General features: G+C 43.2%; 2 protein-coding genes across 2 annotated transcripts in view; one reads left to right on the top strand and one right to left on the bottom strand.

The window, feature by feature from the left end:
• The first annotated feature begins 598 nt into the window (after positions 1–598).
• On the top strand, positions 599–15,408 carry GTF3A (general transcription factor IIIA). Its single transcript, XM_034758706.1, has 9 exons — positions 599–1,005; positions 3,256–3,356; positions 9,689–9,785; positions 9,996–10,084; positions 11,152–11,225; positions 13,670–13,753; positions 14,244–14,473; positions 14,552–14,611; positions 15,109–15,408. Exons 1-9 carry the CDS (start codon positions 802–804, stop codon positions 15,268–15,270), a joined length of 1,101 nt encoding a protein of 366 aa, XP_034614597.1. The 5' UTR covers positions 599–801; the 3' UTR covers positions 15,271–15,408.
• Positions 15,294–26,879, bottom strand: part of MTIF3 (mitochondrial translational initiation factor 3) — a 12,605-nt gene continuing 1,019 nt past the window's right edge. The window contains exons 2-4 of the mRNA XM_034758707.1: positions 20,339–20,823; positions 17,144–17,298; positions 15,294–15,611 (exon numbers count right to left, since the gene is read on the bottom strand). Of these exons, the coding sequence (XP_034614598.1) occupies positions 15,396–15,611; positions 17,144–17,298; positions 20,339–20,822 (855 nt within the window). The 5' untranslated portion in view covers position 20,823 and the 3' untranslated portion in view covers positions 15,294–15,395. The remainder of the gene's footprint in view (positions 15,612–17,143; positions 17,299–20,338; positions 20,824–26,879) is intronic.

Raw genomic sequence — 26,879 nt, 5'->3', positions numbered from 1 at the left:
AAGAATAATCTTAAACATTCAGCTATGGTACCTCAAATCTTCTTATGTGAAAGACCTTTGTGCCCCATGGCATTGCTTACTCAATACAGCTATCCTAACTTGTGGTGGTAACTGGTGTTTGAGGCGGTTTATATAAATAAATACACCCCCCCACACCTTGGATGCTGTATTTTGCACCCCAGGTAGGGAGTTTGAGAGGTACCCATTGCCCAAGGATTAGATAGCAAGTAATCAGGCCCCTTCTTGAACATCAGATGCACCTTAACTTTTTGCACTATTGATCCAACTGCTGATAACACACCTTCGCCCAGAAACAGTACCAGGCATATTGACAGAGGGAGCCACAGCTAATCCTCTACACAGGCTGCCCAGGGCCGATTCCTGCCGCCTCCGACTGCTATGGCCAATCAGGCACAGAACAGCGGAGATTAGAATCGAACCCACAGCTGTACGGTCCCAGCCCACTCCCCTAAAGCAGGTCTCAGTCTCCGCCTCCCTCCTTTAGCTCTCACCCCGCCCTCACGCTCATAGGGAGAGAAGCATAGTAGGCTATAGCGCCTGCGCACACACTTTTATCCCAGGGAGCACCGCCTCCCGGCAGCGTCCTGACGCTCGCTCGGGAGCACGTGACGCCCGCGGGACAAGGCGCCTCGTTGTCACGCGCACACAGCACAGCAGGGGCCAATCCAATGGCAGCGCACAGAGGTCAAGGGGGCGCGCGCTGGAGGATAGGAGCCGAGAGGGGACAGGAAAAAGACGCCGGGCGGCGCCAAGAATAAAAGCGCATCACGTGGTGTCAGCATGGCTGGGGATGAGGAGGAGGCTGCAGCAGGAGCGGCGGCTGAGTGTGTACAGAGCCGGCGGTTGCCTGTGCGGGGCCTTATGGGGGAGTCGAGACCCCCCGCGGACTGTGCCAAGCGCTTCATCTGCTCCTTCCCCGACTGCGAGGCCACGTTCAGCAAGGCCTGGAGGCTGAACGCGCACCTCTGCCGGCACACGGGGGAGGTGAGAGGGCGGGGCCAGGAGGAGGGGGCGGGGTGGGGCTGGTAAGTGGGCGGGGCCAGGGCTGGCACGGGAGGGGGCGGGGCTGGGGCGAGCTGCCCACCTATGGAGCCCTGCTCTCCTGGGGTGGGGACGAGGTGGGCTCTACTCAGTGCCTCTCACCCCAAGATCCCAGAGCTGTGGGCGCCTCTGCCTGCTGTGCTGCCCTGGTAGGGTGACCTGCCAGATGAACCAGGCCTGGTTCGCTGCCACCTGGGGCCACGCACATGAGGCTGCAAGGGCTGCCTGTGGGCAAGAAGCAGGCAGTCTGCATGGTGCAGCTGGTATGGGGCTAGCAAACATGTGCCTTGTGCCTAATGCCTCTGCCTGCCTGAGGAACTGTCACAAGATGCCTGAAGTGCTTTGAAGACAAGTTGCTAGCACTGCTCACATAATCCCATAGAGCCCCCAGGACTGGTGTGTGCCAGGGGCCTGTGCCTCAGATGTGCAAGCTGCCCTATTGTGTGCTTTATGGGACCCTCCTGCCCTGCCCCCCATAACATAGCCCTGGGGAGGGGCAGCAGTGTCTAACTGGGCATTTTGCAATGGCATAAGGCAGGAGTTGAGGGATATAAAGAAACTTTAGGGCAAGGAGCAGAGCCTTCTCTTCAAGGCGGTGACCTATTTCAACAGGAAACAGTTCAGAGGAAGTGATGCACTAGGCATGCAGCATTTACTGAGCACAGCTGTGTAAATGTGCATTGGGACTCCTGGGTACCATTTATAATTTTGCTGGGCAGTATCAATTTGGAAATCACATTTTTCACCTGGTGTCTGCTGTTGTCACAAGCAACCACTGTGATTACTGTGAGTGAGAGAGATAATAAAAAACTCCTTGTTTTTCTCATCATTTTATTTTGAAGGTTTGGCAACACTGTCTAGGTGATTTCACTTTTATTGAGGGTGCACACCCTTCCCTAGGTTCTGCAAGAGGATGTTTACCATTCATAGTAACAGTAGAATTTAAACTGGAAGTAACCAAGTCACAGACAAGAGTGTGAATTAGTGGGGAAGGGGTGACTGAGCATGTTTGGTGATGGTATGCTCAGACTGGTTAAGAAGCCCTTTCTAAACATAACAGAAAAACACAAACACTAAATTGCCCTTTAAATTACAAGAATTTTTTAAAAATCCTGGTATAACAAAGGATGTTCTCTCAGAAAATTGATTTTAAAAAATTGTCACTTAAAAAAAGCTCCCACTCACATTGCACTTTAACCTCTCTGTGCTTTAGTCGCCTTATCTGTGAGGTGGTGATCCTTCAACTGACTTTGAACAGACTCCCTTCCCTGTCCTTTTTCCCTAGTGAAATCATTTGGGGCTCCCTGGGATTGCATAGTCAATTGCAGGATTGGTAACATCTCCACAGCACTTTACAAACCTCTGATAACTCCTCAAGCTCCTTGGGTGAAAGAATCTATAGAAATAGAAAGCATTGTACCACGTTAATAGCCTCCAACAATTTAAAAGGACACTATCTATTTGAAATCTAGTTAGTTAAAAGTAGATCCAGGTCCTTCAGGTGTCTGTCCTCCTACCAAATTTTGTGGCTTAACCATCAAACTTCCCTATTTTATTTTTAAAGTGTGTGTGCTTTCCCATGTGGCTGTATGGAAAAACCACACAAAAAGAGGAAACTAACTTTCGTAAAATTGACTATACTCAAAATGCTGTCAAATACACAATGTAAACAAAAACTGCATTAGTATTTTTCTGTCTTTCAGTTAAACTATTGTAAGATCACCCTGTGCTAATTCTGAAACATTAATCATTTTATAAGAAACTTGTCTGAACTCAAGAAATAAACTCAGTCTTATGGATACAGATTTTTGGCATTTTCTTAAATTAAAAAAAATCCAGATTAAAGTTTGAGACCTCTTTTTATCTAGGAAAATATTTTAAATGGGTTCCCATAACAGTCTATGTGTGCAACCTGAGGATATTAAAGTGCTTTAATTTTCTAAAGAGAAAACTTGTGCATATTAATGAATATTTTAAACATTTTCTGTAACTGTTAATGGTTTAACACCGACTAAACCTGTGCCCTGTATGCTCTGATTTTTTTTTCCTCATGGTTCTTAAATGCACTGTTTATATGGGGGGAAAAAAATTACTTGGTTTCATTAACATAAGGGCTGCTTCTCCTGAAAATCAGTCTCCTAAAATTACTTACTTGTATGATTTTTAAGCAGTCTCTCTCTTTCTTTCTGTCAGAGACCATTTGTTTGCAATTATAATGGTTGTGGTAAAGGTTTCACCAGAGACTTCCATCTTACCCGTCACTTACTTACGCACAGTGGAGAAAAACCATTTGAGTAAGTATTGTACTCTTTTCCTTCAGGCACTGAATAAGATGATTAGCTGCTGTCCTATAGAAACACACTGAAATAGAAAACTTGCATTCAGGAAAGCCAAACAAAGTATAACACTAGTATGATTTCAGTGTCATAGAAGCCAACATGAGCTGGCATGATGCTTCAGACTAGTGAGCCATCTAGCCTGGTATCCTGTATCTGGCAGTGGCCCATACCAGATGCTTCAGAGGATGGTGAGGTGGGAGGAATCCATAGTAGATGTTTATGGAATACCCTGTCCTTCTAGCACCAAGCAGTTAGTGGTTGGCTTGTGCAATGATGCCTGAGGGTTCTAGTTTATCTAATCTGAGGTAATTTTGCATGTTCTCAGTACAAATACCAAATCCTTTACTGGAATCCTACTAAGCTCTTGGCCTGTCTTTGCTTTGATCAATTTTAAATTTTTCTTTCAGTTTCATTGGATGTCCCTTGCTTTTAGGTTGAGAGAAAGTAAATAGGACTACCTGATTTACTACCTTTGATGTTCCATTCACTGTCGGGGGGATGGGGGGAAGAGACACCCATTTCTCAAATAACTAGCATTAACCTTTTCAAACTCTTCCAGTGGAAGTCTCTTCATGAGCCACTGTCATTTAACTTTCCTGTACTACTAAAATCTTCAGAAATCATCCTTTTATTTTTGTAATATATTAAAAATGCATATTGCCATGTACAAAATTTTATATGCCTGACTAACTAGAGCTGGGTAGGAAATTGTTTTCCTGCCGCACCGCGCCCCCCCCCCCCCCCTCCTGAATGAGACACCTTTGCCTGATTCAGAGCAGGGATTTGACCCTTGGTCTCCCACTTTCCAAAGAAAGTTTTTAATCAAATCTGGTAAACTCCCATGAAAGTTTTGGTTTAGAGAAAATGACGTTTTCTGACAACACAATCGTTTTGTCAAAAAATTCCCAACTAGTTCTATTACTAATACAAACGGGGGATGTAGCTATGTATTTCTTACTCTTAATGAGGTCACTGAAGCAACTGTGCAAATAAACTTATCAAGTAATTCTTACATTTTTTTGCAAATGAACCAAATTGGAAAATGCAAAACCATATTAACTTGGTCAGCCAGGTCTTTTGTGCTAAACCGGATTGGGCATGGACAGAACTTGGAATACTAAGAGAAACAGGTTCTGTAGGTTGTTGGTGATTCAGCTGCTAGTATTTTGTCTTTCATAGATTCATAGATTATAGGACTGGAAGGGACCTCGAGAGGTCATCGAGTCCAGTCCCCTGCCCGCATGGCAGGACCAAATACTGTCTAGACCATCCCTGATAGACATTTATCTAACCTACTCTTAAATATCTCCAGAGACGGAGATTCCACAACCTCCCTAGGCAATTTGTTCCAGTGTTTAACCACCCTGACAGTTAGGAACTTTTTCCTAATGTCCAACCTAGCCCTCCCTTGCTGCAGTTTAAACCCATTGTTTCTGGTTCTATCCTTAGAGGCTAAGGTGAACAGGTTCTCTCCCTCCTCCTTATGACACCCTTTTAGATACCTGAAAACTGCTATCATGTCCCCTCTCAGTCTTCTCTTTTCCAAACTAAACAAACCCAGTTCTTTCAGCCTTCCTTCATAGGTCATGTTCTCAAGACCTTTAATCATTCTTGTTGCTCTTCTTTGGACCCTTTCCAAATTCTCCACATCTTTTTTAAAATGCGGCGCCCAGAACTGGACACAATACTCCAGCTGAGGCCTAACCAGAGCAGAGTAGAGCGGAAGAATGACTTCTCGTGTCTTGCTCACAACACACCTGTTAATGCATCCCAGAATCATGTTTGCTTTTTTTGCAACAGCATCACACTGTTGACTCATATTTAGCTTGTGGTCCACTATAACCCCTAGATCCCTTTCTGCCGTACTCCTTCCTAGACAGTCTCTTCCCATTCTGTATGTGTGAAACTGATTGTTCCTTCCTAAGTGGAGCACTTTGCATTTGTCTTTGTTAAACTTCATCCTGTTTACCTCAGCCCATTTCTCCAATTTGTCCAGATCATTTTGAATTATGACCCTGTCCTCCAAAGCAGTTGCAATCCCTCCCAGTTTGGTATCATCCGCAAACTTAATAAGCGTACTTTCTATGCCAATATCTAAGTCGTTGATGAAGATATTGAACAGAGCCGGTCCCAAAACAGACCCCTGCGGTACCCCACTCGTTACGCCTTTCCAGCAGGATTGGGAACCATTAATAACAACTCCCTGAGTACGGTTATCCAGCCAGTTATGCACCCACCTTATAGTAGCCCGATCTAATTTGTATTTGCCTAGTTTATCGATAAGAATATCATGCGAGACCGTATCAAATGCCTTACTAAAGTCTAGGTATACCACATCCACCGCTTCACCCTTATCCACAAGGCTCGTTATCCTATCAAAGAAAGCTATCAGATTGGTTTGACATGATTTGTTCTTCACAAATCCATGCTGGCTGTTCCCTATCACCTTACCACCTTCCAAGTGTTTGCAGATGATTTTCTTAATTACTTGCTCCATTATCTTCCCTGGCACAGAAGTTAAACTAACTGGTCTGTAGTTACCTGGGTTGTTTTTATTTCCCTTTTTATAGATGGGCACTATATTTGCCCTTTTCCAGTCTTCTGGAATCTCTCCCGTCTCCCATGACTTTCCAAAGATAATAGCTAGAGGCTCAGATACCTCCTCTATTAGCTCCTTGAGTATTCTAGGATGCATTTCATCAGGCCCGGGTGACTTGCAGGCATCTAACTTTTCTAAGTGATTTTTAACTTGTTCTTTTTTTATTTTATCCGCTAAACCTACCCCCTTCCCATTAGTATTCACTATGTTAGGCATTCCTTCAGACTTCTCGGTGAAGACCGAAACAAAGAAGTCATTAAGTATCTCTGCCATTTCCAAGTTTCCTGTTACTGTTTCTCCCTCTTCACTAAGCAGTGGGCCTACCCTGTCTTTGGTCTTCTTCTTGCTTCTAATGTATTGATAAAAAGTCTTCTTGTTTCCTTTTATTCCCGTAGCTAGTTTGAGCTCATTTTGTGCCTTTGCCTTTCTAATCTTGCCCCTGCATTCCTGTGTTGATTGCCTATATTCATCCTTTGTAATCTGTCCTAGTTTCCATTTTTTATATGACTCCTTTTTATTTTTTAAGATCGTGCAAGATCTCGTGGTTAAGCCAAGGTGGTCTTTTGCCACATTTTCTATCTTTCCTAACCAGCGGAATAGCTTGCTTTTGGGCCCTTAATAGTGTCCCTTTGAAAAACTGCCAACTCTCCTCAGTGGTTTTTCCCCTCAGTCTTGATTCCCATGGGACCTTACCTATCAGCTCTCTGAGCTTACCAAAATCGGCCTTCCTGAAATCCATTGTCTCTATTTTGCTGTTCTCCCTTCTACCCTTCCTTAGAATTGCAAACTCTATGATTTCATGATCACTTTCACCCAGGCTGCCTTCTACTTTCACATTCTCAACGAGTTCCTCCCTATTTGTTAAAATCAAGTCTAGAACATCTTCCCCCCTAGTAGCTTTTTCAACCTTCTGAAATAAAAAGTTGTCTCCAATGCAGTCCAAGAATTTGTTGGATAGTCTGTGCCCCGCTGTGTTATTTTCCCAACATATATCCGGATAGTTGAAGTCCCCCATCACCACCAAATCTTGGGCTTTGGATGATTTTGTTAGTTGCTTGAAAAAAGCCTCATCCACCTCTTCCATCTGGTTAGGTGGCCTGTAGTAGACTCCTAGCATGACATCTCCCTTGTTTTTTGCCCCTTTAAGCCTAACCCAGAGACTCTCAACACTTCCGTCTCCTATGTCCATCTCTACCTCAGTCCAAGTGTGTACATTTTTAATATATAAGGCAACACCTCCTCCCTTTTTCCCCTGTCTATCCTTCCTGAGCAAGCTGTACCCATCCACACCAACATTCCAATCATGTGTATTATCCCACCAAGTTTCAGTGATGCCAATAATGTCATAGTTGTATTTATTTATTAGCACTTCCAGTTCTTCCTGCTTATTCCCCATACTTCTCGCATTTGTATATAGGCATCTAAGATACTGGTTTGATCTTTCCTCCCAGTTTTGTCCTGACTCTCCTTTCTCTCTGCCAATATAGCCCACACTCCCTCTTGTTTCCGACCCATCTCCCCGGTCTCCATGTTCCCCACTTACCTGTGGGCTTTGCTCACCTGTCCCCGTCGAACCTAGTTTAAAGCCCTCCTCACTAGGTTAGCCAGTCTGTGTCCGAATAGGGTCTTTCCTCTCCTCGAAAGGTGAACGCCATCTCTGCCTAGCAGTCTTTCCTCGAATAGCATCCCGTGGTCTAGGAAGCCAAAGCCCTCCTGGTGACACCATCTTCGCAGCCAGGCATTCACCTCCATGATGCATCTGTCTCTGCCCGGGCCCCTACCTTTGACAGGAAGAATTGAAGAGAATACCACCTGCGCTCCAAACTCCTTCACCCGTACTCCCAGAGCCCTGTAGTCACTCTTGATCTGCTCAGTGTCACACCGCGCAGTATCATTTGTGCCCACATGGATGAGTAGCATGGGGTAGTAGTCAGAGGGCTGGATAATCCTCGACAATGCCTCCGTAACGTCTCGGATACGGGCCCCCGGCAGGCAGCATACCTCCCGAGATGAAATGTCAGGGCGACAGATGGGCGCCTCCGTCCCCCTCAGCAGAGAGTCTCCGACCACCACTACCCTACGTTTCCTATTCGCAGTGGTGGCAGCAGACTTTCCAGCCTTAGGGGTACGAGGCTTCTCCTCCTTTACTGTAGGGAGCGATTCCTTCTTTCCTGTATCAAGAAGAGCATAACGGTTACCTATAACCACGGCAGGAGGGTTCGGAGCAAGGGTGGAGCACTGCCTGCTGCCAGAAGTAACCAGCTGCCAGTGTCCACCCTGAGCCATCTCCTCCTCCACCAGTGGTGTATTAGCAGTCCTGTGTACTGGGACAGCTACCTCAGCTGTCTCCACATGGACACTGTCGAGGAATTGCTCGTGGATACGGATGCTCTTCAACCTAGCCAACTCCTCCTGTAGCTCTCCCACCTGCTGCCTGAGAGATTCCACCAGCAGGCACCTCTCACATTGGATGGTCCCCCCAGCCTGGATATCAGTAAGTGGAAATTGCAAGTTACAGTCTTTGCAAAACCACACCAGGATCTGGGTAGAGGCATCCATGCTTAGGCACTCTGTCTGGCTACAGGCACAGGTGGAGGAGACAGTAGCAGTGCTGGCACAGGTGTTGCGGGTCTTCCTAACCATCGTAAGCCTCCCTCTGTCAAACTCCCGTCTGCAGCCCCCTGTCAGCTGAAAGGGTTGTTTAAGCAAAAAGTTATGAATGTAGTTGCTTTATAGGTATTAAGGGGAATCAAGAGAAAACAGATGGAACTGGCAAGGAACCCTCGCCCCCTTCCTGCTCCCCTTCCAAACTCCCTTGCGAAACTCCCTGTTAGCAGCCCCTGTTTGGAAAGCTCCCTGGTCGCTTGTGCGCTGCTTTATAAAGCCCTGGCCTGTATGAATGCCCCGCCCACTGATGAAGGCTCAGCCACTTACCAGAGGCTTCTAGCTTTCAAACCTTCCAACTGCCAGCCACAGCACACGGTCCCCAAAAGGGTGCTGTATTGCTCCTCCTTCACCTGGAGAACTCCCTTGCGAAACTCCCTGTTAGCAGCCCCTGTTCAATTAAGAAGTGAGCCAATGTCCCAACATAGCTAGGGAGCACTACTGCTGAAGGGCCTCTCTTTCAAACGAGACATAAAACAGAGAAAACTGGTGCTTGTGTAAATTTGTAGTGTTACTCTTGGCTGTTTAAACTACCACATATTGACCCATTTCATTGGGTGAAGTGACTTCTACGTGGGTTGAACTCTCTTGGAGCTTTCAGGATGAAAGAAACTGTACAATTATAAGACTGTTTATTAAAAGATTTCAGGATTTTTTTTAATATCATAATACTATAAAGCACTCCAACTTTTCTAACGCGAAGTACAAACTTCCAAGAATTGGTGTGGGTATGTGATGGTCTGGGAGCCAGGAACCCCTAAATTTTAATATCTGTGCTCTGACAGGGATTTCCATTGTAGCCTTAAATGAGTCACTTATCCTGCCATTTTATCTTTAAAATATAGATAATACTCTGTGGGATGGTTGTGAGGTTTGATTAATGTTTGTGCAATATTTTGGAGACACTGGTAGGTTCATTAATTCTTTATATACCCACAAGTCAATATTTTTTAAACTCTAGCTCTTTCCCTTCACTCTCCTGATTATCTGAATACAGTATTAAGAAAATATAATTTATTTGCAGGTGCACAGCTGAAGGCTGTAATCAAAAATTTACAACAAAATCAAATTTAAAGAAGCATGTTGAACGCAAGCATGAAAATCAGCAAAAGCAGTATGTGGTAAGTAACTCTTTGCTAATATATGCTTAGCATTAAACAGCCTCCACTTAATTTAGTCAACCAAATATTTCAGACCCTGGAAACGTGAGTGCATGTTCAAATGTTGTTATAAAACACTTGCATATTTGGTACTGAATTTGTAGTATTAGCAAAAACCTGTGGCTCATATTGGCCTTTCTCTAACCATAACCAACTTAATTTTCCAAACAGTGTGCCTTTGAAGGTTGTAGCAAGTCTTTTAGAAAACATCAGCAGCTAAAAGTTCATCATTGTCAACACACCAGTGAACCTTTTTTCAAGTAGGTGAATAATTTTAATAAACTGTAGATATTCCCATATACAATATCTAAATGAAATAAGATACGAGATCTTCAGTGTGGGTGGATGATACAAATCTACTTTGATTATGGACCTTTTATATGTAAACATGCTTTTCTTTTTATTTTTAAGGGATGCTGTTAGGTTAACTTCAGGCTTAACAGCTTACTTCTCTACAGACATATGCATGTGTTGAACTATCCCTTCACTTTGCCAGTCTATTCTGAGCAGCAGTCCTGTGCTCCATAACTGGAAATAGTTTGTACATTCAATGCTTTGGATTTGTTACAGCATCATCCAACTGTATAGTTTAAACTTTACATATAAAGTGTAATCCATAGGTAGAATAGTATTTTCCTTTACCAGGTTGGCTCCCCTGCCTGCTTCCCCATCAGGGATTAACTGCTTAATTAACACACAGGTGAGTGGTGAACAAAAGTGAGTTAGGTGTAAGGACACAATTGGCTTGACTGAAAAGTACTACCTTTGTGGAATTGTATGTCTCCATGAGCAAAGCAAACCCATATTGATGGAAGCAAAATTGGGTCTTTTATTTCTTATAGGTGGAATTTTCTTATGAATGTCATTGTTACTTCTAACTATATATAGCATAACTGAAGGAGGCAGCATAGTCCACTGGCTAGATTACAAGAACAGGAAACAGATGCCTGTTGGTTTTACCCCACCCCACCCCCAGCTCTGGTATTGACTTATTGCATTGCTTTGGATGTATCATTTAACCTATCCCCATTTTCCAGAAGGAGAAGCTACCTCACAGGGATGATACGAGGTTTAACTAAGCTTTTAAAGTCTTGAATGATACTTGCTATATACATAGAAAATGTTTCATAATTACAACATAAAGTTGCAGCTGTTGAGTGGATCAGGCTGATCAGCGCTGCACTGTGTAGTGTTCTATTTAATTGTAAAGAATATAGAGAATCTTTTTTTGAAAAAATACATTTGATTGCACCCTTCTAATTGCTTTTGGCTCATTAGTGTCTTTGCTTTGCCTCGTTTGATTGTTTTTAATGTGTTTAACACCTAGATGTAGTCATGAAGCATGTGGAAAACATTTTCCTACTCCAAGTAGACTAAAACGGCATGAGAAGATACATGAAGGTAATCTGGTTCTCCCTCTTACTTCAGTGTGACTGAAGTACCACAAAATAGCTTGTTTTTCAGGGTAGCCTGGGGGCTTGGAGATCTACAACCAGATCTAGACATGGCCCTCATGTCACGAACCAAATGGTCTAAATTGATACAAAACAGCACAGACTAATTGGATAGCTGGCTGAGGTGTAATTATAGGGTGTTGCAGTATTCAGTGTGTAACTTCACTTTTAATGTAAGTGAACATTCACAGGCTTGGCAGAATAGCTCCAAGTGTTTTTAGTCATACTGTTCAGGTAGGTCCTTCTCAGATCACACTTTCCTTCCCTCTGAGATTATTTTGATATGATGGCCCAGTGGTTAAGGCAGTAGCCTAGGACTTGGGAGACTTAGATACTGTTCCCTGTTCTGCCACATGCTTCCTGTGTAACCCTGGGCAAGTCACATAGGTCCCAATTTTTAAAGTTATTGAGGGGCTTAAAAATACAGATGTGGGATTTTTGAAAAGTGCCCAGGTGCCTAACTCTCAACTTCTGAAAATTGCACTAGGCACCTGAATACCTCTAAAATTGTGCTCTGCTCAGCATTGCAAGGCATAAATGACATAGCAGTTTGCCTCATTTTCAAAAGTGATTTAGGTACATACACTGAGTTCCATTAACATTCAGTAAAACTTAATCTCCTATGCAAATTTAGGAACTTTAAATTCATGCCCACCTCATCCATACAGGGGAATTACAGCACTTTGGAGCACATAGCTATTCACACCACCTTAGCCCAAATTGGAGGGCAGTGCAGATATGCCTTGTCTCTTTTGAAAATGACTTAGTTGGCCTGTCATTTGTGCCTTGCAATGCTGAGTAGAGAAGTGCCTAAATATCTTTAAAAATCTGGGCCCTAGCCTCTGACTCCATTCCTCATCTGTAAAATGGTGATAATAGTACCTGCTTACCTCACAGGGAGGCTGAGAATGAATACATTAGCTCCTGAGGCACTCAGATATTAGTGATGGGGGCCCTATCAGTACCTAATAAAAGATAGAATTGCGCTCAGTTTTAACTCCAAGTCAAATGACTTAAACTAATTTAATCATACCTGATGCAAACTTGAGTCTTAGCAAATCAAAGATTGGTATGTGGCTTACACTGGTAGAATGTAAGAGGACAATAACAACAATCTAGGTACAATTCCAATAGCTTAAACATTGTAGGCCCAATATTTGGTTCCAGTCAGCTTTACAGTGTGAGTGCCTAAGTGCTGTTCTGCCCCATCTCACTTCTTAGTGGGAAGCCGTCTAAGAACTGAGGATAGTCTGTGGGCCTTGCCCTCTGCTGAGTGCCAACAAAGGAGCTAATTGCAATGCCACTTCATAATGAGGTATTTTAATTCAGAATTGGACTGAACTACTCCTTTCACATAAGACAAATAGCCAGTGGCTTTTGGCTGCTATGAACTTGGAAGTGTGCTATATAGGTAATTGATGCCGTATCTGTGTATCCTAGCTAATTCTCCGAACCCTTGCAGCCTTCAAATTAACACTAACATGTTCTAGTAGCCTTACACACTGAGCCATGCTGCACATGCTGTGGATTTTAGGTATACATTAACAAAACAGATCTCTTTTTATAGCTTATGCACTCAGCATGAAAACAGTGTGGCTGCATTAGCATTGTTATAGAAACTTTAATTTTACATCTTCTGGTAAGTGTACAACTCCTGTGTTGCACTCCATTTTCCTGCCTTGAAAACTGAAGTGAGTAAAGGAGGGGCAACTTCAGAGTCTTGCTGCTAACTATAGCTTGGTAGCAAATTTCATTTTTCTAAATGAAAGTAAGAATTTGCAGACTTTAGCAAGTTAGGGAAAATCTCCAAAATCATGAGACTTGCATTCTGTCCAACTCTCTTCTTGCTCTGACAGAGACAATAGCTTTTTTTGTTTTTGGAGGGTGGGTGGGGTGGGGTAAATGTTAATCTCCTGATACATTACCTCAGCAGCCGCCTTTGCCTGTTAGGCTGTGTGAGTGCATAGTGATGTCCAAGTGGGAAAAGGATTCATTAGCCTTAGCTAAAAACCATTTCATCCACTTAGTGACACTTTTTTCAATCATAAAACTTAATCAGATTGTTCAAGATTCAGAAATATCATTATGCCAAGTTTCAAAATTCTTCCTTTCTGAAAGTCAGTTAAGTGCAAACTGTTTTTTGTGGGAGGGACAGGTAAGAGGAGGTCTGGAAGAAGATGGGAGTGCTCCACACCTTCTCAAAAACACCTCACACTCAGCTGACTAGTTTCCTTAACCATTCAAGCATTCTAAGTTAAGAATGACTTAGTTTCACTTATCTTGGACCTGTATTGAGCAGGTGTATATGTGTATCTAACATTTAGTTGACTGATCTCTGGCAAATTCACACATTTTAGTGTATTTTCTAAACCTAAGCAATGTGTTTAATAGGATATGTGTGCAAAAAAGACAACTGTTCATTTGTTGCGAAAACATGGACAGAACATCTAAAACATCTGAAGGACAGTCATGCAGGTAAGCTCAGTAAAACTTGTTTTTACAGTTCTATACAATGACTTAAGTTCAGTGCTCTAATGTATTGGGTAAGAACCCAAATACTAACTTGAAGGGAAATCTCACTAAACATTTTACCAACCTGCTCTTTTTTTTTTAAATATTTTTATAAATTTTCTTTAATTACTCTCTATATAATTTATTAATTACAAATTAATACAGCTTAATATGAGATACTTCTATACCATTCTGGCTAATCTGTAATTGAAAAGTACTACTCAAGTCTGTCCCGTTTGCCCACTGATGTGATCATGTGTAATGGGATATAGTTCCTTAGTACAAGATATGAATAGTCTAGGATGAGAACATGAAACAGCTCCTGAATTTCCTTCAGTTACTGAATATGAATTGGAGACTCTCATTCTAAAGGACTGACTTGAGTTATTTAAGTCAGAACCTTCATTTGGATTTTTTTCTTTAGTAAGTTGCTCTGTTCTTGTTTTTCACCTAGAGCCAGTAATCTGTGGTATATGTTCCAAAACATTCAAACGCAAAGATTACCTTCGACAACATCAGAAAACACATGCTGAAGAAAGAGAAGTATGTCGATGCCCAAGAGAAGGCTGTGGGAGAACTTACACAACTGTGTTCAATCTTCAGAGCCATATTCTTTCTTTTCATGAGGAGAAAAAACCATTTTTTTGTGATTATGCTGGCTGTGGAAAAGTGTTTGCAATGAAAGTAGGTATTGTAGACTGCTTTAAAATCCAGAATATCTTCTCTTGAGTCATGTCAACATAACTTTCTTCTCAATTGCAGCAAAGTCTTGCAAGGCATGCTGTTGTACATGATCCTGACAAGGGAAAGCTGAACTTAAAAGTAAGTCAAGTACTTCTGCAAACACCTCTGAGCCATTTCCTTTCTCTTCAAGGAGCAAAGAGTAAATTAATTTAAACACGTACAATTATGTAAAGTGTCTTTAAAGTTGGAAGCTAGTCTAGCCACTACTTTATTTTATGTAGGCACTGAGTATTTCTGAATTTAAATACTGTAAAGGAGGGCAAAGAATAATTTTGAGTGTTCGGGGTAGACAACCTATGGCATGTGTGCCGAAGGCAGCACGCGAGCTGATTTTCAGTGGCACACTCGCTACCCTTTTAAAAACCTTATTTACTTTACATACAACAATAGTTTAGTTATATATTATAGACTTATAGAAACATTAACGTTTTAGAAGTCTATTACTGGCATGCGAAACAATGAAGACTCGGCACACCACTTCTGAAAAGTTGCCGACCCCTGGTTCAGATGATCAGGATTTTTTTAATCTATAAAGTAGGAAGGCTGCTAATACTGTACTGTGACTCTTTTATAAGGCAAAACAAACTCGTCCTAAACGAAGTCTGGCCTCTCGTCTGAGTGGATATATTCCTCTTAAAGCACAGCGCCGAAAGGTTGAAGCGGCAACAGAAAATAAGGCTCTGAATAAACCTGCAGAAAATGAGTTACCAACTGTTGAAACACTGACTCTGCACTAGAGACTTCTGGAGACAACTTCAGCCAGAATTGACAATTGCTTTATTATCACATGGGTCAGTTTATAATGGCTTATGTAGAAAACTGAATATTTTGTTTTATAGTCACTTCAAGTGTTTGGTTAAAATCACTGCAGTTCACTCGACTCAGTAGTTTCATTTCCACTCTCCTTGTTCAGAATGTCTGTCTGTTTTTCTTTTTCCATTTTCCTGTACTCATTAACTTCTTTTTCTGACATGTGTCTCAAAACACATGTGCTCGTTCCTTCTTTAGTGACTCTTGGCTGGGATAAGTAAGTAGCTTTCTCAGGCATAGTCTTGACAATCTGATCAAAGAAAGCCAGCTGAAAACAAAAAAAAATTTGGTTATATTAACAATGGGATTTAAGCAGGCCATTTCTAATAATTCTTTAGAGTAAGTGAAGAGAGATTAAAATGTTAAGTCTGGTCTACCTCTATGGCCGTTTCTTACAGTTAATCTGATACAACATTAGCTCTGATTTGGACTATGAGTGCAGCACAGAGATAATCACTTCTGTCTTTCTCTACTCATCACCACAGTAAGTGAGGCTTTTAAAGTGCCACAGCCTTTTTAGAAGGCTGTTTCAGTGGTGAAGTTCCAGTAAGCACATTCTCCTTTACACCTATATTATCTTTCCACTTGATTCTTAAGTGAAATTATTAGAAGCATAGTGCGACCATGAAATCTTTTAATAGAAAAGGTTAGCCATGCAGTTGCAATGGTAGGCTCAACTAGTGCCTGAGTGAAGGAAACATTTCTAAAATAAGTTACAAAATGTCAGAAGTAGAGAATCTGTCAGTTAGGGACAGTGAAATTCTCTACTCTGAAATTCAGTCTTAAGCAATTCATAATGACTGAAGGGTGTCATAGAAGATACCTGCACAAATAGGGTGAGCCCTATTCTTTTCAATCTTACTTGCAAAAAGCATTTCATTAAATCTGTATCAATAAAATTTTGTTCCACTTTTAAAGTAAATCATTAACATTTACACACACAAAGAATTGCATCAGTGAGATACTAAGTCCTGTTCTCCTAAATTAGCAAATAGACCCACCATGATCAGCTGTAAGTCACTGCAAAGTAATGTGTACTGAAACAAAAGGAAGCATACCCTAGAAGCCACCTATTGACCCTCCAGTAAACGGAATTGCTAAAGAAGGTACTCCAGTAGGAGTGGGGAGACAGAAGCTGGATTCTTTGCATTTGTCAGCAAGGTGGCCAAGTACCATAAGCTAGCTTTCATGCATATTGGAGGAAGGGAGTCATAGATTCCAAGCCAGAAGGGATCATTGTGATCTAGTCTAACCTTCTGTAGAACAAAGGACATAAAACTTCCACAGAGTAATTCCTTTTGAACTATACCATCTCTTAAAAAACAAACAGACCTCTTACATTAATAAATTGCCAGTGAGGAAGAATCCACCATCAATCCTTGCTAAATTATTACAATGATTAACTACTCTCACTGTTAAACAGCTAAACCTAAGTTCCAGTCTGAACTTATTTAGCTTCAACTTCCACATTGTCTTACTTTAACTAACTATGCATTAGAATAATGTAGTGTTAAAACATTTCAAGGCAATGTGTGAGATTTATGTGTGTAAACACATTGTTCAAATTATCTCTGAGAAGAGACAATTAGTTCTGAATGGTAGTGTCTGATAAATGGAAGTAACTTCACTTAAAAGGAAACAGGTTTTTGCCCTCTGTACTAATGTCACAACCATCACATACTGGTAAGAGTATACTATCAAAGGAAGAAAGCAGTATTATACCTGGAAACAAATAAGGCTACCAGTGCCAAGTAATACATTTGGCTGATCCACACTTTAAAAAACCTTAATATAGCTTACCATCTTTTCTGGTCCACCTGCAACATTTCTTTGCTGTACAGAAATTCTGACATGATGCTTCTTATCAATCCACTGCTGAATCTGTCTAATTTTAGTCTCTGAGTCATGTTTTGCAATAGCTGCAGAAAAAGTTAACTCCTTCAGCTGAACAGGCCCTGTTAAAATATAACCAATAATATATAGGCTTCAAACTAAGTTTAGTAGTGTTGTGTACACCCCTATTCTGTGTTCTAATGCACAGAGGCTACTGGGAGGTTTTTTTTGGGGGAGGAGGGAGGAGAAAAGTACAAGTCAGACAAGTGTCTTCATTCTTACGAACCATCTTTCCTACTCCATTAAGAGTTCCCTATCTTACCTGTTTATCATTATTTTTGCATGCTCACAATACCTTATGTCCTCATATTTAAATATATGGAGATATAGCTATCTCATAGAACTGGAAGGGACCCCGAAAGGTCATCCAGTCTAGCCCCCTGCCTTCACTAGCAGGACCAAGTACTGATTTTGCCCCAGATGGCTCCCTCAAGCATTGAACTCTCAACCCTGGGTTTAGCAGGCCAATGCTCAAACCACTGAGCTATCCCTCCCCCCATATCTTGCTCATTACCACGCTGCCCCCTCCTATGCTGCTCGGAACATGTTCCCATTACCATGATGGCAGGCCTTTCCTCCTTCAACATCCCTCTTAAAGAGCTCTCTTTTCCATAAGGCTCATAACCAGTAACCAATATTAAACTAGAGATGTGAGGTGGTGGTGGAAAGGATAACAATCTTAAAGTTACCATTTCTAGTCACTCAATCCATATTCTTCAGACTAACCAGGTTTGGTCAAGGTCTGTCTCAGATGAGGCTGAGTACAACTCAGGTACTTAACAAATAAGGCTGTTCCAAGGTGTAGCTGGCCATGAAATGTATGAATCCCAAATTATGCTTTTTTAAATATAAGAAGGCTAAGTGTTTTCCCATTGTATAGTTAAGTGGGAAAACATTTAAAAATTAGTCATCCCCCTCCACTCCATCTCCATTCTGTTTCAAAAGATCACACAGCCTTGAATTCTGTTAGAAATAAGTTCCTGTAATAGCATAAACACAACTCATTCTCCTCCCACCCTCTGCATATGCTCTTAAATATCCATTATTACAAACTTCTTTTTGTAGGTGTTTTAACAAGAGCTAACCAAAACTGTTACAGTGGTGCTACTGCGGTAGCTCACCTGTCTCAAATCAGTAGTAAATAGCAGAAAAAACATCAAAAAGTGTGAACAATTTCTTAGTTTGCATGAGGATAACCCAAGACAGACAGACATCACTGTATACAAACACCTTCTCTAAGTGCTCCATCTTGCCAAGTTATCAACCCAATAATTTAAACTACGGGTATAGAATGATTTATGAGGAAAAAGTGAATAATTTTGGTTATTTTATATAAAAAAGTGGAAGGGTCCATTTGGAACACTGTAAATACATTGCTGTCAAGGCTTCCAGATTTTCTCTCCTATATGTTGAGCAATGTTTTGTGACTGTCAGTGACAAAAGTATGCTTCTTATAGATATGGCATATTCAGTTGTGAAAACTGTATCATTTATAAAGAAGTTTACATTCATAAAAATTAATAAAAAGCAACAGAGGGTTCTGTGGCACCTTTGAGACTAACAGAAGTACTGGGAGCATAAGCTTTCGTGGGTAAGAACCTCACTTCTTCAGATGCAAGTAATGGAAATCTCCAGAGGCAGGTATATATCAGTGTGGAGATAACGAGGTTAGTTCAATCAGGGAGGGTAAGGTGCTCTGCTAGCAGTTGAGGTGTGAACACCAAGGGAGGAGAAACTGTTTCTGTAGTTGGATAGCCATTCACAGTCTTTGTTTAATCCTGATCTGATGGTGTCAAATTTGCAAATGAACTGGAGCTCAGCAGTTTCTCTTTGGAGTCTGGTCCTGAAGTTTTTTTGCTGTAAGATGGCAACCTTTACATCTGCTATTGTGTGGCCAGGGAGGTTGAAGTGTTCTCCTACAGGTTTTTGTATATTGCCATTCCTGATATCTGACTTGTGTCCATTTATCCTCTTGCGTAGTGACTGTCCAGTTTGGCCAATGTACATAGCAGAGGGGCATTGCTGGCATATATAACATTGGTGGACGTGCAGGTGAATGAGCCGGTGATGTTGTAGCTGATCTGGTTAGGTCCAGTGATGGTGTTGCTGGTGTAGATATGTGGGCAGAGTTGGCATCGAGGTTTGTTGCATGGGTTGGTTCCTGAGTTAGAGTTGTTATGGTGCGGTGCGTGGTTGCTGGTGAGAATATGCTTAAGGTTGGCAGGTTGTCTGTGGGCGAGGACTGGCCTCCCAAGGTCTGTGAAAGTGAGGGATCATTGTCCAGGATGGGTTGTAGATCACGGATGATGCGTTGGAGAGGTTTAAGCTGAGGACTGTAGGTGATGGCCAGTGGAGTTCTGTTGGTGATGTAATACCAGATCTTCTAATAGCAGATGTAAAGGTTGCCATCTTACAGCAAAAAAAACTTCAGGACCAGACTCCAAAGAGAAACTGCTGAGCTCCAGTTCATTTGCAAATTTGACACCATCAGATCAGGATTAAACAAAGACTGTGAATGGCTATCCAACTACAGAAACAGTTTCTCCTCCCTTGGTGTTCACACCTCAACTGCTAGCAGAGCACCTTACCCTCCCTGATTGAACTAACCTCGTTATCTCCACACTGATATATACCTGCCTCTGGAGATTTCCATTACTTGCATCTGAAGAAGTGAGGTTCTTACCCACGAAAGCTTATGCTCCCAGTACTTCTGTTAGTCTCAAAGGTGCCACAGGACCCTCTGTTGCTTTTTACAGATTCAGACTAACACGGCTACCCCTCTGATAAAAATTAATGATCATTTAAAAGAACAAAAATTCAATATGAATGCCCTGGTACCAGAATCTAGGTCATTCATTTATATAAGTACTTAAACAATACCAGAAGCCAAAATATTAATTATGAGAGCATAACAGAATGGTTTTCTACATTAACTAGACTAAACCAATTTTTGCGTTTTCAGCATGCAAATCTAAAATAACATTGACTGTGATGACAGTACTCTGGATTTACATTGATGTAACAAACTGGATTTGATTTACTGCCACTACTTCTAATACAGCAGTTTTCGAAGTGTTTAATTTATATTAGCAAGACACCTACCAGCTTTTGAACTTGCTTTTTGCTTCTCTCTACGTTTGAGCTGCTCTTCATGAATCTGCTTCCCAGTCATTAGTCTGTACACTGGAGGCTCTTCATTTTCACACAGTGGAACAAGCTTCAGATCACGCTCATTCATGAGTCGAATCACATCTCCTCTGTGCATATTTCCTAAGCTGTTTCCATTTTCACTAATTACATGAATGATCTGCTGAGGAATTTTCCTCCCAATGCTTCCAAATGGTCTTTGGACATTTGTTTTTTTTTTCTTTCCTTCTGGTTTCTTTTCAGCTTCTTCAGTTGTACAAAATGATTTTGTCGGTACAAACATAAGTCTCCTTTTAGCACCAGCCATCACCATCAGTGCTTGAGAGAATGTTGTCTTTTGCATGGTTTGCACCAAAGGAATGTCCAAGTATTTACTTATGCAACTAGTTTCATTCCTTGTGGCTTGATATATTAATTTCCTTAGGCAAAGGGCAGCCATTCTGAGAAAATGGGGAAAAAAGAAAAAACAAACCTCTATTCATTAGTTAAAAAGACCTAAGTCAGGGTTGGCAGCCCTAATTTTTAAACTATCCTTTCATTTGTTTGCAAAGTCATGTATTTTTTTATTTAATTAGACTCAAGGTGCACAGTCATCAGCGACCCTACAATTAATAAAGCGTTCATACAATAGAGAAAGAAGGGTTTGGCAGGGAAACCATTTCAGGCTTCTGAAGGGTCATCATAAAGAGTTTTTTTCAAATATTTTAAAATGTAGGGGCTAAACTTACTTTAAAGAACCCCAAAGAGTTATGTGAGCTAGCTGATTTACCATTGTAAGACCAGATAGTTTGTCATTGTCTGGAGGGGTGGGTTTTGTTTTTAAATAAAGTCTCAACATTTGAAGTTACATGCACAAATGAAGGAAGTTGGATGGAAAATCTGACAGTGGAACCTCTCTCCTGGTGCTACCGGCACCCTCCTTGATTAGAATATTTTCTTTCACTTATACTACACTGACTCAGGTCCACCAAGACACTCAAGAGTAGTTGAGGTCTGTGCATCAGATCTCTGCAAAGTCCTTAGAAGTTCATGTCCCTGAGGTATATAGGAAGCTTGGAACTTAAAAGAATGAGACTTCCATGCATAATCTTTGCACACATGCTTAAAACTTGACCATTACCATACCTGTAGGAAGCCCATAGAGAGGAGCACACATTTATCCCAGGGTTGAAATCGTCCTTTAGTATACAACCTATTTCTTACATCAGTGACTCAAAATAACAATAATAGTTTATTTTCCTCAAAATATGAGCTACCCAAACTTAATCCCATATAAGCAATCAAAGGAGGATACTTGGCAGTTTTGCTGTTATATGGGTTAAGTCCTATTGTCATTTCAGTAACTAAACTAGAAAGCTCTGTCATCTCTAAGTTCAGACAAATATGCAGTAATATTAGAGCACAGCTGCATCTATATTAGTGGTTTCACTTGTCAAGCTATATTGTTTTGACAAAAGTTGAAAATAAAGATTTGCTATTGACAGTGTTTAAAGTGTGCACAATCTTGTTACTGTATATAGTGAGTTAGGACAATATCCTGATGTTTCTCCCTACTCCTCCAAAGGCATTTAAAGGCATAGAGAATGCACTCAACCAAGAAACCAAGGGGTGTGGGGAGAGTGCATTTTACTATGGCTATCCCAAGATAGCTGTTAAAATGCTTTTTCTGTCCAAGGTGATGTTTGTGAAGCAGGCAGACTGGGAGAGGATGGTAAGGTAAAGAGTTTGCTACAGGCATATGGAATGTGGCAGTATTTCATAGAGTATGTCCACACTGCAGGCTCAAGCCTAACCTCCCTTCTGTCTACACACAAATCGCACTAACAGAGGACTTAGACCCAGGCTCCCAGGACCCCACCAGGATGGAGGGTCTGAGCCCGAGTCAAGCCGGGGCTCTGGATTCAAACCCTCTTGCTTTGCAGTATAGACACAGCCCGAGTAGATGCATGCTCCGGGAGTCTGCCAAAAGTATCCCATGGGCCAACTTTCTTTGTCCTCTGGACAGTCAAGTTTGGTGGCCAGTAAAGTTTTCCCACACTGCACCATGAACAAAGGGCTAGAGCAGCCACATTTTGGGAGGGCGCTAGGAAGTCTGAGATATGGTTGGTTGGACTTGGGCCCACAGCGTAGATGCTGGAAACTCCAGGCTGGGACTCAGGGTTTAACAACTCCTAACCGGGGGTCACAAATGAATGTAGAGGCAGAACCAGGATTAGAATCTAGGTCACCTGAGTCCCCAATCCTATATCCTACACACCACCACATTGCCTTTCCTCTAGTGTTCCTGATCATAAAGAATGTCACATGCTCAATACCAAAATGTATCCTCCATCCCAAAGAACCTGGTATTATTTCACTAATTACTGACCAGAAAAATGAAACTCCCGCTACCCCAAACATACACATAATTTCAAACTTTGTTCTCCTTGTCTTCCTTATTTAGTACCATGGACTAACATTTTAAATGCCATATCTGCCCCCCCAAGAAACCCATGCTCATTTGCTGGGGGAGAGAAAAGTATCTTTTTACAACAATGGATTTTGCTGCTTATATTTCTGGTGGGGGTGCATATTTTGCTCTGTGTGTGTGTGTGTTACAATCTCTGGGAAGGACCATGCACAGCGGGGAGAGGGTATTTTACTATGAATTTTACAGTGTCTGGGGAGGGTGTATGTGTCCAGAGAGGAGGGTGTTTTGCTGTGTGTGTACGTTGACAGGATACATGTGCATGCTGAGAGGGAGGTGTTTTGCTGAGTGCTGGGATAAGGTATTTTGCTGTGTGGGAGTGTGCATGCACATGAGCAGGGAGATATTTTTTTCTGTGCACAAGTGCACTGGGAGGAGGTATTTTGGGTGCGTGTGTGTGTGTGCTGGAAAGGAATATTCTAGAGATGGTGTGGGAGGGAGCATTTGGGATGTACGTGCAGGCCTGTTGTGGGAGAGGGTATTTTGGGGGGGTATTTGGGGAATGTGGGAGGGAGTCAGAGTGGGCTGATTTAAATTATAATGATTTAAATCACTGATTTTAATCAACTTTTCTATTTGTACTTCAGTTCTTTTCTAAAGAAAAGTGCAGTCTCATTGGTTGATATAATCATTAAAACATATTGATTTACAACTAATTAGAGCCTTTATTCTAGATTTGGTACTTTTTTTGCTATCTAATAGAGTACACTATAACTACATACATGTACTTAAGCAATTACTTCATTTAATGTTTTCAGATTCTTATTGATTGTACAGTTTTAGTATGTTAGAGAATAGTGAATGATATATTGCTTATTTACTAGATAATTAACTTTTTGCTCATGACTTCATAGAATCATAGAATATCAGGGTTGGAAGGGACCTCAGGAGGTCATCTAGTCCAATCCCCTGCTCAGACTTGTCAAGCTGCATTAGGATGGTAACAAATTTAATTAAACAGAGGAAACAGCGCACAAAATTTATTTTTATTAAACAAAACAAGCCCTTACTATAGTACTTGAACTATTTTGCCATATTTATAAAGCTTGATCTCAAAAGTTAGATGTTTTCCCCAATTCTTTCTTTATCAAGAAAAGCAGCCTTTAACTCAAAGTTCTGATCAAGGCTCATTGGTTCAGCATACAGTATTTATTTTTTCTTTAAATGTTTTAAGATTATAATAAATTTAGGCCTTAGTATATTTTGTATTAAATTCAGATATTTGTAACAGTTTGATATTTTGAAGAAAATCTTATTATAATTTAAATAACAAAATAAACAAATCCAGTTTAAATAAAAAATCTGATATTTTTAATCCATTTTTATCCACCCAAGAGAGGGTATTTTGGGGGCATGTGCTGAGAGATGGGTATGTAGGAAGGGTGTGAGTACTTTGAAGGGGTATTTTGGGGGTGCTGGTAGGGGCTATTTTGGTGGTATGGGGCATGATGCTGGGAGGGATGTATGTACTGGGAAGAAGTATTTGGGGGTGTTGGGATGGGTGTGCGCTGGGAAGGGGTATTTTCGGGAGGTGCTGGGGGTATATACTGGGAGAGGATATTTGGAGGTGCTGGAGGGGGTACCTGGGGGTGCTGGAGGAGTGTGTACTGGGAGGAATATTTGAGGTTACTGGAGGAGGTATTTGGGGGGTACTGGGAGGAGGTACCTGGGGACAATACCAGATTTACAATGGTGCCACTGGCACCATGCCCACGGTCAAATGGGGCCCCAGCATGCTCTTCTCCGCCCCCCACTCTCTCCTGTGGGGTCAGAGAAGCTTGACTCTGCCGCTGCTGGGGCTCCGTGGCAGCCTCTGCCTGCAGCCTGGCTCCTGCCCCGCCCCTTTCCCCAGCATGCTGTGTTCCCTCCCTGCCACCGATCACCTGGATCAGCCTTGCAGGCAGGAGGCGAGAGCCACAGCACGCTGCTCTGGAGAGGAGGATGAAAAGAGGCGGGGTGAAGTCTTGGGGAAGGGGCTGGAATTGGGGCATACCCCCCTCCAACCCCCTGTGTGAGCACCCCCATGACCCCAACCCACCCCCCGAGTCCCTGCCCACCCTAACCCCTGCACCTCCTCACATACCCCCAGCCCCCTGCATTCCCCTCACACCTCCCCAGCCCCCTGCACCCTCCTCACCCCCTCAAACCTCCCCAGCCCTGACCCCTGCACCCCCACAGCTCCCCAGCCCCCTGCCCTGACTCCTGCACCCCCCCCCACATCCTCACCTCCATCCTGAGAACCAAACAGGAGCTGCTGCAGGTAAGCGCTCCACACCCCAACCTCCTGCCCCAACCCTGAGCCCCCTCCCTCGCCCTAGCTCCTGGCCAGACCCCATACCCGAACATTTTTTTACAATATTTGGAAAGATCATTAAGTGGTCCGTGGAGACCCTCCGTGATTTTCAAGTGGTCTGTGGAAAAATAAGTTAGACTACAAAAACAATCAAGGTACCTCACTTTATTTTCATTTACTTCCTATTACTTATGGGAAGAGGATGAAGAAAAAAAGAATGAAAAACGGGGCAGGGAGAGATAAGAGAGAACGTTCTTTTTCTTGACTGAGTGCCAAGGAGAAGCCTCCAAAATGAAGCTGAGCATAGGGCTGGGGGGGCCTCATTAACTCTAAATCTACCACTGGCTGTCACGTCACCTGGGCTGGGGATGCTGTCAGGGCCGGTGTAATCACTAGGCGAACTAGGCGACTGCCTAGGGCGCCAAGATTTGGGGGTGCCAAAAAGCGGTGCCCCCCCAAAATTTTTTACACTACAGTGGAGTCACATCTTATATGGGGGTTAGGTTCTAAAGTCACCACGTAAGAGGAAAATCGCATATAGTGAAAATTACCATAAAGTACAGTATATACTAGAACAGGGGTCCTCAACCTACGGCACGCCTGCCAAAGGTGGCACGCAAGCCGATTTTTTTTTTAATGGCAGACTGCGGGTCCCGGCTGCCGCTGGGCCTGCTGCTGACCTGCGGTTCTGTTCACTCCGCTGGTAGCAGGCTGAGCAGGGCCAGCAGTGGGCCGGCTCCTGCCAGCCGGGGTCCCAGCCGCCAGCCCCGCTCAGCCTGCTGGGGTCCCAGCCAGTTCCACTCAGACTCCTGCCGGTCTGGGGTTCCGTTCACCCAGCGTTCCATCCGCTGGCCTGAGGTTCCGTTCACCCAGGCCGCCAGGAGCCTGAGCAGATCCAGTGGCCAGGACCCCGGCTGGCAGCGGGCTGAGCAGGCTGAGCGGGGCCGGCGGCTGGGACCCCGACAGGCAGGAGCCAGCGGACGGATCCCCAGACCAGCCCGCTGACGGTCTGGGGTCCCGGCCGCCCTGCTCAGCTTGCTGACGATCTGCGGTTCTGGTGGCCGGCCCCTTGCCAGGCAGGATCTCGGCCACCGGCCCTGCTCAGCTTCCTGCCGGTCTGGGTGAACGGCAGGAGGCTGAGCGGAGTCGCCGGCTGGGACCGGTGAGTGCACTGGGAGGGTCATTAGGGGGGTACTGGAGAGGTGTACGTGTACTGGGAAGGGCACCGGGTGAGTGTACTGGGCTGGGTATGGTGGGGTACTGGAGGGGTGTACATGTACTGGGAAGGGTACTGGGTAAGTGCACTAGGTGGGCCATGGGGGGTACTGGAGGGGTATACGTGTACTGGGAGGGGCATTAGGGGGGTACTGGAGGGGTGTACCTGTACTGGGAAGGGCACCGGGTGAGTGCACTGGGCGGGGTATGGGGTGGGGGTACTGGAGGGGTGCCTGTACTGGACGGGGCATTGGGGGGGTACTGGAGGGGTGTACCTGTACTAGGAAGGGTACCGGGTGAGGGCACTGGGCGGGGTATGGAGTGGGGGTACTGGAGGGGTATATGTGTACTGGGAAGGGTACTGGGTAAGTGCACAAGGTGAGGCATAGGGGGGTACTGGAGGGGTGTACGGATACTGGGAGGGGCATTGGGGGGGTCCTGGAGGGGTGTACCTGTCCTGGGCAGGGCATTGGGGGGGGTACTGGAGAGGTGTACCTGTACTGGGCGGGGCATTGGGGGGG

This window comes from Trachemys scripta, chromosome 1 (assembly GCF_013100865.1).
Source record: "Trachemys scripta elegans isolate TJP31775 chromosome 1, CAS_Tse_1.0, whole genome shotgun sequence".
Taxonomy (NCBI): Eukaryota; Metazoa; Chordata; order Testudines; family Emydidae; genus Trachemys; species Trachemys scripta.
Note: the sequence above shows the minus strand (reverse complement) of the source record. Positions and strands in the feature narration are given on the sequence as shown.